The following is a 12,500-nucleotide window of genomic DNA, read 5'->3' on the forward strand; positions in this document are numbered from 1 at the left end:
CTAATTTTGCAGAGCCGAACCCTTAGTGGTTGGCCTTAACCCAGTAATAAATCTGACAGTTGCAATTGAAAACCGTGGAGAAGATTCCTACAACACATTAGTCACCTTCTTCTACCCGTCTGGACTGTCGTTCAGACGGGCAACATTGGTAGGTTCCTTTTAATAACTGAAACTGTTGGCTTACAGATGTCCCTATGTACAGGAAAATGCCAAGATTGAAATTTAAATTTATGAGGGAATGTAATGTTACTATAGCAATTAAATTTAAGGCCTACAGGATGTTGTATAAACAAGTTTGTGATCGTTGGTCATTCTAAGTCAGCATTCAGATTATGAATAGGTCTGTTTCTCCAGTACAATAGAAATATATACATTAAAACATAAAATCAGATGTTGTTAATGCAATTTAATTAGGCTGTTTTTGTTGTTTAAATAGTCAAGTTGTTACTGTCTTTCTTTCCTGCCCTTCATACATTCAGTCTTTCACTGCATTAGAGTGCTAAGGAGAAGCTGATACTCGAACGAGATATATATAATTCCTTTATTCAATCCACACCATGCAGAAAATTCACTCCATAAACGGCTTTACACACCAAATTCGCGTTTTCATCTCTATAGATAATACTTCATCAGATGACCAGTGTAAAAAAGGAGCTGATCTCAGTCTCTGTTTCCCTTGCTCTTATTTTCAAGAAGCTGGCAGCACTGTTCAGACTATAAATCCTCTCTGACTTTCTGTGCCGTAGAAGGGCTTAAGGGTCTAGATCTGGCTCACAGCAGCAGTAGTAACACACACAACAGCTGTAGTAGTGGCGCTCAAGGAAGTTTTACTGTTTTTTTTTGAGTGCTTAACCACATCGTTTTGAGTTGTTTCACTGCATTAGAGATGTTAGAAGAGACCACAGCCTGAATTCCACCTGGTATCATCATTTAACCCACCATCACTGAGCTATACCCCTCAGACATCCCCTCTCCTCACCAGTCTCAGGTCATTGGAAGTACAGGAGGGAGAGGTCTTCTCCAATTTCAAGTGCAAGTTTACTGCTTCATGCAGGGGTCCGGCTGGAGAGATGAAAAAATCAGCAAGCAAAGAGGTGTAGCACTTTTGGAAATAAACTCATCCTCATGTCCTATTGAGTACCTTCATGAGGTGGACCTTATTTTTACAAATCTCACCAAGACATCGCTGGTATATAGACTATATTTTATATACCATATATCATGGACAGAAATAAGGTTTAAAAATGAAAAAGATATCCGGGTGTACAAGTCCCAGGATAAAAAAGTGTCCAATCCTGGTAGGCGCACTGGTACGAGGACTGTAAGAAATGACAGTGTAGAATCCTAAAGATATGGAAATATTCCTTCAGTGGGGTTAGTCAAGGGTCAGGGGGAGTAATGGCCCCCTATTGCAGAAGAAAGTAGTGGTCTACAAAAATTGACAGGACAAAAAAGAGCCAGAAAGATGATAGAGTGGACTATTGAAGATAAGGAAGACATTATATATTGTTATTATTCTACAAAAAGCTCTCAATTTCTGGTAGAAGGTATACAAAAAGATTAAGAGAAAATTAGAGGAAAGAAAAATACTTGTACAAGAAAAACTGTCAAAAGCTTCAAATGCAAATGTGTGTTCATTAGTACAACAGATTCATGAAAAACATTATATAGACCAAGAAAACTCAGGCTGTTTGAAAAAAGAAGTGACCGAGGAAATGCAAAGATTTTTAAAAGGTATAAAAAAAAACATGGATATAGGAAAGAAAGACAGATCTAACATGGTACAATAGTTATACAAAGGAGAAAGCCAAACTAATCAATACAAAAAACACCTCCAAAGATATTTGAAGAGAGACACAGGCAAAGGCAGCCAGATATGGAAAATTTCACAACACAAAAAAATAAGATAACGGAGCGGGAATGTAGAAGGAAGATTAGTAAAGTAGAAGTTAAACAAATAGAAGCTGAAGTTATGGAATAGCTGCAACATGAAGGATTTACTGCTCTAAGTCTGACACAGGTTATGTCACAGCATGAGGGAGCAATGATCGCCCAAGTAAGGAGAAACAAGAGGAACAGGAGACATTTGAAGAAGAAATATGGACATGCAAAAGAAAAAGAGATTTAATATGGTGTAATATCTATGCAAAGGAGAAAGCAAAACTAATCAGTACAAAAAACAGCACCAAAGATATTTGAAAAGAAATATAGGCAAAGGCATCCGGATATGAAAAATTGGTAGTTTTCCGTTAACAGGGCAATAGCTTATTTGGGCTGATTTTACTGTTGTTTTCCTTGTGGGAGCACAAATCATTATCTGACATGTCAGAAATGCTTATTTCATAGTCCTGCTGTGGGCTTTTTCTGTTCTCTGACCATGTGCTGCTAACGAGAAAGTACCGACGTTGGAGCGCTATTCATTATGTGACATGTCAGTAATGCTTATGTCACAGTGATGCTGGGGCTTTTTCTTTTCTCTCACCATGTGCTGCTAATGGAAAAGTACCTCCAGTCTATACAGAAAATGTCATACACTTAACAGTGCCAACTTAAAAGGGAGCTTTGATGTTGGAAAAATAATTTCTGCTTTTTGGCAACCACGCCTGTTAACACTGCTGACTTACACAGCTCTTGGTTCTTCAGTTTGTTTCGATTCCAGTCTTCATGGCCTCTCTATACCCTTTTGGGTTTTCACCGGGTGATGCAGTGTCTTTACACATACCAACTTTGTGATGTATGCTAATCTGTGCCCCATTCATTCTTGAAACTCACATGGGAATAAATGTATTTTCATTTGGATGATGGGCTAATGGCATAAGGCTTTTCAGGGACTGTGATATATTATGGTATCAAAGTAGCACAATGGAATGGTCAAACCATTTACTGACAGCAGAGCATTCTGGGATTTGTTAATAGTCTGATCCAAATTGGGAACCTTGAGAGGGAATAACTGTATTTTCATTTGCAGGAAGGGCTAAGATGTTAAGGCGTTTCATTGTTTGTCATTTATTACATTAAAATGAGTAGAAGTGAAATGTCAGAAGCAGGTAGTATACAATTAAGTGGAGTTGACGCGGATCTTCAAGAGATACTTTACAGCACGATGTAACGCTACGTGATAGCATTTTAAATGAGCATCGTGTTCTTTCCTAATTGGGGATACCTGGTGGATAATAGATGCCAAGTACTGCTTGTAAAATGTCTTATTTTCCCTATAAGGCTGTGCTATCTGGAGCTTACAGCTTTGTGTTTGTTAGGCGCTCATACTGCTGTTGCCCCGTTAATGGAAAAGTACCGAAAAATTTTACAATACAAAAAAATAAAGACAAACAAAGGGGAAAGTAGAAAAGAGGATTAGTAATGGAGAAGTTAAAGAACTAGAAACAGAAGTTAGGGATTACCTGCAGATTGAAGGATTTAGTGCAGAAAATTCAACTCTGCTAACATCACAGCATGATAGAACAATGAGGCCCCAACATTAAGGAGAAACCAGTGGAGTGGGAAGCATCTGATAGTTGCCATATGAAGGTACTTTGGAGATTTCAGTAGGAAACCAGTACAAACGTTCAGTTGGAGTTCCATAGCCAAGGAAGCAACAGGAAACAGTGGCAACTCTGATACAGTTAATGCCGTGGAGCACTAGACAAGTGAGTTCCCATATGAAAGAGTAACGGATGACACTGGATGAAGCAGATGAGAATGTATCACAGGAAGATGTTCTGGAACTTTCTGTAGAATGCTCACAGAAAAAAAAAAGAGAGAACAAAGAATGTGTCCTCAATTTAGAAGAAAATGATCTAAGGGAAGAGTTGCTTGATTTAATAGATTTGGATAGATATATTAACATCAATGAAAGAAAGAGAGCACAGAAAGTCAAAAGGCCCAAAATGTAAGAAGTTTGATAAAACAAAAGGAACTCAGTAATCAAGACTGCTCAAAGAAATTCATGTGATATTAAATAGAATATATTACTGTGCAGCTAAATTAATAACAGCTAAAGTTGTACAACAAAAACACAGGGCAGTAAAGGAAGGGGAGAAATCAAATGCCACCATGGAAGTGTCAAACAGAGAAAACTAAAGTAGTTAAAACAAAAAGTGCCACTGTTAGAAGAGTACAGAATAGGGAGCAGGTTAAAAAAACAGTTAAGAGAGACGAGAGTAAAAGCAACGTGCAGCATCAGAACAGACCAGGATCTATCATACATTAAACAATAAACTAAAGATATCAGAACAGGCAGAAAAACATGGAAGATATGCAGATAAATAAAAAGGAAAAGTACAAAGTAAGCACTATATTGGTGAGCCAAAAAAGTTTTTATAGAGAATTGGGAAACAAGGCGAAATTAATAGAAATATCACAAAAAAGAAGAAACAGACACATTTTGAAGAAATATCTATGAAGACCCTGTGAGACATAGCAAAGATGCTGAATGGATAGAAGAAGTAAAAGAAAGAATGTTGTTTGTCTTTCGGCTTTTCCCGGTTAGGGGTTGCCACAGCGGAACTCCGGTCCGCTAATGATTGGCAGTAGATTTTCATGAACGCCGAGGTGCCAGCTCGACGTTCAACCAAGGCACGCCCATTTGCGCATGTCTTTCGAACACCCACCCAACCATGGGGAGGACATGCAGACTCCACACAGAAGGCACTCCCTGCACTCCAGCCAAGAATCGAACTGGAGAACCTCTTGCTGTGAGGCAACAATGCTACCACTGCACCATCGCAGATTCCAGAAAGAATAAGAAGGTAAAATGTACAGAATATGAAATGGGATGAAGTAACAGCCAGAGAAACTGAAACATAATTAAGAAAAGCTGTTAGAGGGAAAACCCCAGGCCCAGATGCAGTACCTAACTTCTAGCTAAAAGTATTAACATCTTTGCATGAAGATTTTGCCCTGAGTAAGAAGTGCTTATATGCACACCCCAGACAGACACCAAGCTGGTTAACATCAAGAAAAATGATACTCCTTAAGGATGGACCTGCAAGTTATCCTAAAAAGTGTAGACCAGTAACTTGCCTTCTGACGATGTATAAACTATATACTAGAACTGATGCTTATAAAGTTTATAGTCATTTAGAAGAAAACTCAGTCATGGCAAAAGAACAAAAAGGTAATAAAAGAAAGTCATGTGGAACGAAAGATCATTTGTTGTTAACTAAGTCATAATGGAGAACTCTAAAAAGGAGAAGAATCTAAATATGACATGGATAGACTACAAAAAAGCATTTGACAGCATAGGTTCATAGGTTCATAGGTTCATAAGTGTGTACTAGGCTAATGGCCCTGGAGCCTTTACAAGCCTAGCCCATAGGATTACCCCGGCATTGTGCCACCCGATCTAAGTTCCCAGTGCCTCTGTCGATTAAAGCCACTGGAGTGATCCCCAGGGTGAATTTTCTGTTTCCCATCCACTCATCAAGATTTCTCTTGAAGAGGGCCAATGAGGTGTTCTGTTTGACATGTATGGGAAGTCTTTTCCATAGCATGGGCAGCCTCTGGGTTATGAACCTGTCCCTCCAGCACATTCTGTTGATTGCGATAATGACGTTGAGGTCTCTGAAGCATGTGGTGCAGAGGGCTTGGAATTTCTTTAGATGTAGCATTTCTAACATCTGGGTCAGACATGGCTTTGTAAATCAAGCAAAGATTGCCTCTAAGTAGGCGATATGACACAGAGAATAGCTGGAATTGTTTGAGTCCATATAGGACAAGTGTTTAAGGCCTAGGATCCTCTTAGTGAGGTACTTTTGCAGCCTCTCTAGTTGTTGCAGGTGTCTAGTGAGGTACATGTCAAATGGGGTATTATACTCGATGATTGGCCTAATGAGGGAAGAGTAGAGGGAGACAATGACCTCTTTCTTCCTGGATGCAAAACCCTTAGTAATGAGAAGTGCCACATAGAAGGACTTTCTGACCTAAGTGGCAATGTGGTGGTCAAAAGAGAGGTTGCTGTCAACCTGTGTTCCCAGATCTCTTATAACGTCTTCTGTGTTCAGTGGACTACCATCAATGTGGCAATTCATGTGAACTGGGTTTTTTCCCAAAGGGGATGACAACACATTTTTTGGCATTGAGCTTAAGGCCATGGTTCTGACACCAGTTGATGGTCTCAGTGAGGCCTTTCTGTAGGATGTCAACATCACTTGGGGAGTTAATAATGGCTCCTAACTTGCAATCATCTGCAAACTTTGTCAGCCAGAGTCGCTTTGCCTTGGCCTGGACTTCAGAGAAGTAAATACCAAACAGGAGAGGACCCAGGACCGATCCCTGTGGGACTCACTCATGACTGGTCGGCAGTCTGATTTGCAGTCAGCTATTTTCACACTGTGGGTTCTATCTGTGAGCCAGTTTGCAACCCACTTAGTGATATAGTGGTTGATGCCTAGCTTAGTGTGTTTTTCTATGATTCCTGAGTGGGGAATGGTATCAAAGGCCTTGGCCAGATCAAGGCAGGCTGTATGAACCACCTTGCCTTCATCCACAGCTCTGGTGACTGACTCAAAGAAGTTGACCGTGTCAAGCAGGCATGATCTACCCTTCACAAAACCAAACTGTGTGGGATTCAGAGTTTGGAGATTCCCTATATTCTTGTTTATTAGGCCCATGAGGATGCGTTCCATAGCTTTGCATATCAGACTTGTCAGGCTAATGGGGCGATAGTTCCCAGGGTCTGTAGTCGCTTCTCCTTTGTGGAGAGGGATGAGTATGGTGGTGTGCCATTTGGTAGGGACAAAGCCTGAGGTGAGGCTGTGATTGAACAGGGCACACAGGTGAGGTGCCAGTTCACTCTGTAGTTCATGTAGAACACAGCCAGGGATATTGTCAGGTCCCATAGAAGCTGTATTCCTGGCCTTGGACAGTGCTGTTTTAACCTGTGCAGCAGTAATACTGGGTGCCTGACAATCTACTGGTATTGTGATTGGTCCTTTGGGGGGAGATAGGGGTAAGGTTGACACTGAATCTGTCGTCAGTATATTGGCAATATCTGTTGGCTCAGTATAGGAGGTACCATTGTGCAGTAACTCAGAGCAAATCTGAGTATTGCCATGGAGATTCTTTATATAACTATAGAAGGCCTTGTGGTTGTCTTTACTATCTGCTGAAATTCTGTTTTCATAGCTAGCTTCAGAGGATTTGATGAGGGATCTCATCTTTTTGTTGAGGCTGATAAGGGAGTTTTTCCAGTCCTGGGACTTCACCTTATTCCATATCAGTTTCCTCCTTCTGTTGTAGAGTTTGTTTATGGCAGGGGGCCACCAGACTGGCTTCCTTTTTATGGAGGACAGTGTCTTGGGTCTATTGGGTATGGCGAGATTCATGCATTTGTGTACGTGTTTATACAGTGCATTGGTGTATGATTCGGCAGTCATACAACTATTCTCCATTTGCATGGGAGATATCTCACTTTCATGGATTAAGGAGTGCTTACAGATGTATAAGATACACCCTACACTGATTGATTATATTACAATGACCATGAAAAGTGGCAAGGGATAAAAATTAAGAGATGGATATTCCAGGGTGACTCTGTTACTGCTGCTCTTTTGTCTTGCCCTTATCCCATTAAGTTGTCTTCTTAACAGATTAGGTCATGGTTACAATCTGGATCCCAGAAAACAACAAAGTGTAAAGACTTCTCATCTTCTTTTTTGTTGGTGATTTAAAACTGTATATATAGTTCATCAAATGAGGAACTGAAAACACAACTGCAAGTCATCAAAACTTTCTCAGATGATATAACAATGTCATTCAGTCTTGATAAATGTCAAAAGCAACATTTAAAGCAGGAAAACTGCACCACCAAGAAAATATCAGTTTGGGACAGGAATGTGATATAACAGAACTTGAGCAAGAGGGAGTGTACAAATATTTGTGAACTGATGAAGAATCAGCAATAAAACATGAACAAATGCAAATAAAAATTAGTGAGGAATATTTTAGAAGACTAAAATTAATACTGAGCACAGCCCTGTCATCTAGGAACAGTCTAAGTTATAAACCAATTTGCTCTTTCTGTCCTAACTTACAGTTTTAGGGTGATTGGCTCCAAAAGGTACTGGATCGGTTGGACAGGAAAACAAAAAAAAAAGGAGTCATGCTTATCAAGTGATTTATAAAAATCAGTGCATACCAAGATTATATATTCCTTGTACTGAAGGAGATACGGGCCTCCTCAAAACTGATTACATGTACAGATCTGCACTCTTAGGATTGTGTACATATCTGCTGACCTCACAAGATATAAACATAGTGAAAGTTTTAAAACTTGAGAACAAGTATAAGATGACTTTCCTGCTTAGTTTGGCAGAACCATATCGGTGTCAAGTAGTAATGGAAATCGAACCAGAAATATATTAAAATCAGGCAGGAAACTAATGTGCCAAAAACAAAAGAAAGAATATGAGGTGAAGGATCAGATGAGAATGTAAGAAATGTGGAAAAGCCATAAATATAGTTGTAAGTACAGAGATCTCCTGCAATAGCCTCATATCTATCAGGATCTGATGCAGGAATGGCTAAGGAGAGGTGTATATAAACCAAAAGACAAAAGGTTAATATATGCAGCACAGGATAGTGGGCTATGTACATGTTGCTTTGCAAAGTCCATTGAAAATGTCAGAGGAAGAGACAAAATGCAGTTTTTTAAAAAGATAATTGGAAACAGTTACACATCTTGATAGGTATGATAGACTAATGGCAGTGAACCTGTATACTAAAAGGCATAGTAATGTGGCAAGGCTGTTACACTGGGGATTCTGCAAACATTATAATATTGAAACAACTGAGAAGAATTGGAAACACGAGCCATAAATCATTACAGAGAATAATGACGCTTATATCACACGGTGTCACCCATCACCAACAGTTCAAAAATAGATGTAAGACAAACAGATGTAGCAAGTCTATGAAAAGAAGGCAAAAGTAGCATTGACCATTGAAATTGCTCATCCCAATGACTACAGTGTCTTATGTACAGAGACACAAAGTCATCAAATTCCAGGATTTACAGGCTGAAATGAGAGCAATATGGAAGAAGGATACCCGAACAGTTCCAATAGTAGTAGGCACAATGAGTCTTATAAAAAAGAATTTATAGTCATATTTGGATATGCTACCGATATGTGTAACCCCATATGAATTGCAGAAGGAGTCAGTTTTGGGCACATTGCGGGTGCTGAGAAGAGCACATTTGGCTAACATCAAAGTCTGAAACAACACTAATTTCATGGACCGTAATTTAGAACCTTAATTTTACTTTGACTTAGGAATGGGGTCCATTCCTGTCATGGTATAAGAAACCCAAAAGTCTTGGAGAAATTAAACCACAGGAATCCTAACATTACACTATTAGTTCTTGGGGACACAATATAAATTTCAACAGCAGGCATCTGAATCCAGACCTCCACACCCAGAACGCTACTGAGAAAGTTAAGCTATTGCAGTGTTCCACCCTAAAGGATGACCAGAGGCCAGAAGTGCATTAGTGGTTGCTTCCTAATGCACTGCATCTGTTTGATGATAAAGCAAGAATACCTCATATGTCATCCCTTCTCCTTTTGTTGTCCAGTTCATGAAAGAAACCATTTTGTTTTCAAAAGCACTGGCTAGCAGGACAAGTAGAAATCCAGCCCATAGTAACCAAAGGCTGCCATGATGCAATTTCAAAATTGTATTACATTGAGAATTGAACCTTCCCTATACATCAGATAAGGTTACCATTAACATTAATGTAAGTAGTTAAAATATTCCTTCTTATTAGAGTCTTCACATAACACAAACTATCAACTTTCCTCTGATTTATTTTATCCCTAACGTAAAATCTGATGGTGCTATTTCTGCAACAGATGAAATCTCAACCAACTTTCTTTTTTGAGGGGAAAAACAAAGCACATGAAATATTCAGACCTGGAATGAAATAACAAGTTGTGCTATCAGGTAATACAATACATGTCTAAAACTTCTACTAGTAGAAAAAAAATAGTGAAACTGTTTATATAGTTTGCTGTGCTGCTACTTTTAATATTATCTGGAATACACATACCTGAAATCTATATTTAAAATAATCCCATCGTCTTGTTAAGTAAAAGCAAATATCTGCTATGTCCTTAGTAAGATGTTTGGTACCACTTACACTGTGGACTTATTTTATCACAGCCAGTTTTGTAAATGCAAATTCTGAAGGTAATGCTACTCAATGCTAGAAGTCTAAATCTCAAAATGCACCTAAAAATGGAGAACATCGATATCTGTGCAGTAACTGAGACCTGGTTCAAGACTCCAGAGAGCACCACTGCAATACCAGGCTACAACTCTTACCACACTTTTCGGCCACCAAACCAGGACCGAAACACTAAAGGTGCAGGAGTGTCCATATTCACCAAGGATATTCACACCACCAGGCTAGTTGCCCAACACAATGTGTCTGAAATTCTCCAGGTGCAACTAACACTAGGTAAGACTGTAATCCAAATTGTAGCTTGCAAAAGATCCACCACCATACCCCAAGATTCTCACTACACCTTTCTAAACATACTGGAAAATATTAAGATAGAACCAAACACCCTAATACTGGGTGATTTTAACTACCCTGCCATTAACTGGGAAAACTACTCATGTACCAACACCTTTGCCCAACGGTTCTTGGAATACATAAATTCCAATGTCCTGGATCAACTAATCCATAGTCCCACCAGGGGCTCCAATATCCTAGACCTGGTCATTAACCAACATGGGAAATTGATGCTCCACACCTATGGTCACCCCCTCGTTAGTCAGGTCTGACCATAGCTAATCACCCTTAACATCCATATCCCACCCCCACCCCCCCAGTAAGGAAACCTCCATAAAAAAACTTCTCCAAAGCAGCTTCATGCTACTCAAGTCAGAAGTGACAAACTTCATGACACCCATGCAGACGGGAACTGAAAGTTCAACTGCTGAATCCTATACTAAGGCACTGTACGAGCACATCCACTCATGCATGAATTGTGCCATTCCAAATAGAACCAAGATGCTCTCATCCAAAAAAATGAAGCCAATCTGGTGGTCCCCTGGCATAAACAAACTTTACAACAAAAGGAAGAAACTGTTGCAGAAAAGAGGAAAACATCAAGATGCAAAAAACTCCCTTACCAACCTCAGTAAGAAAGTGAGATCCCTCATAAAATCCTCCAAAGCTAGTTATGAAAATAAAAATGCCAGAGATTCCAAAGACAACCACAAGGCATCTATAACTATGTCAAGAATCTAAATGGCAATACGCAGATCTGCTCTGAGCTAAAACAGAATGGCATTAAATATACTGATCCCAAGGATATTTCCAATATCCTGGCAGATCGATTCAGTGCCAACTTCACACCCCTCTCACCACCTAAATGGCCCATCTCAATACTGGAAGATTGCCAAATTCCGGTAATAATGGCCACGCAGGTAAAAAATGCACTCTCCAAAGCTAGGAATACAGCATCCATGGGACCAGATGACATCCTGGGCTGTGTACTACATGAACTACAATATGAACTGGCACCTCACCTAAGTGTCATGTTTAATTATAGCCTCACCTCAGGTTTTGTGCCCACTGAGTGGCACAGAGCTACAGTTATCCCACTCCACAAGGGGGGGGATTCACCTTGGATCCCGGAAACTACTGTCCCATCAGTCTGACAAGCCTTATCTGCAAGGCCATGGAGCGAATTATCATGGAACTTATAAACAAAGACATTGGCAACCTTTCAAACCCTGGACCCCACCCTGTTTGGGTTCATGAAGGACCGATCTTGTCTCCTGAACCTGATTGACTTCTTCGAATCAGTCTCCAGAGCCATGGACAAGGGTAAGGTGGTCCACACAGCCTATCTAGACCTTGCCAAGGCCTTTGACACCATCCCCCACTCTGGAATCATAAATAAACTTACTAAGCTGGGCATTAATCCCTATGTCACCCAATGGGTTGTTAACTGGCTTACTGATAGAACCCACACTGTAAAAGTAGCTGACTCCAAATCCAGCTCCAGATAAGTGACAAGTGGAGTACCTCAGGGTTCAGTCCTGGGGCCGCTCTTGTTTGGCATCTACTTCTCTGAAGTACAGGCCAACACTAAGGGACTCTGGCTAACAAAGTTCGCAGATGACTGCAAACTGGGAGCCATTATTGAATCCCCAAATGATGTGGATACGCTACAAAAGGGCCTTACAGAAACAGATGCTTGGCGGCAGAGCCATGGGCTCAAACTTAATGCCAAGAAATGTATAGTTATCCCCTTTGGGAAAAAACATGTATCCGTGAATTACCACATAGGTGCAGTACACCAAACACCAAAAGTGTGATAAGAGACTTAGGGATACAGGTGGACAGTGGTCTCACCTTCGAAAACCACATCACCACAACACTCAAGAAATCCTTCTATGTGGCACAAGTCATCATTAAGGGCTTTTCATCCAGAAAAAAAGGAGGTCATTGTCCCACTGTACTCATCCCTCATTAGACCCATTAT

At 40.1% G+C, this 12,500-nt stretch overlaps 1 protein-coding gene across 1 annotated transcript in view; it reads left to right on the forward strand.

Moving 5' to 3' along the window:
* LOC122814496 (integrin alpha-M-like) overlaps window positions 1–12,500 on the forward strand; it is a 935,681-nt gene that overhangs the window by 748,299 nt on the left and 174,882 nt on the right. The window contains exon 21 of the mRNA XM_044087070.1: window positions 13–148. Coding sequence (XP_043943005.1) covers window positions 13–148 — 136 coding nt within the window. The remainder of the gene's footprint in view (window positions 1–12; window positions 149–12,500) is intronic.

The sequence above is a fragment of the Protopterus annectens genome, chromosome 10.part0 (assembly GCF_019279795.1).
Source record: "Protopterus annectens isolate FY-2018-M chromosome 10.part0, PAN1.0, whole genome shotgun sequence".
Taxonomy (NCBI): domain Eukaryota; kingdom Metazoa; phylum Chordata; order Ceratodontiformes; family Protopteridae; genus Protopterus; species Protopterus annectens.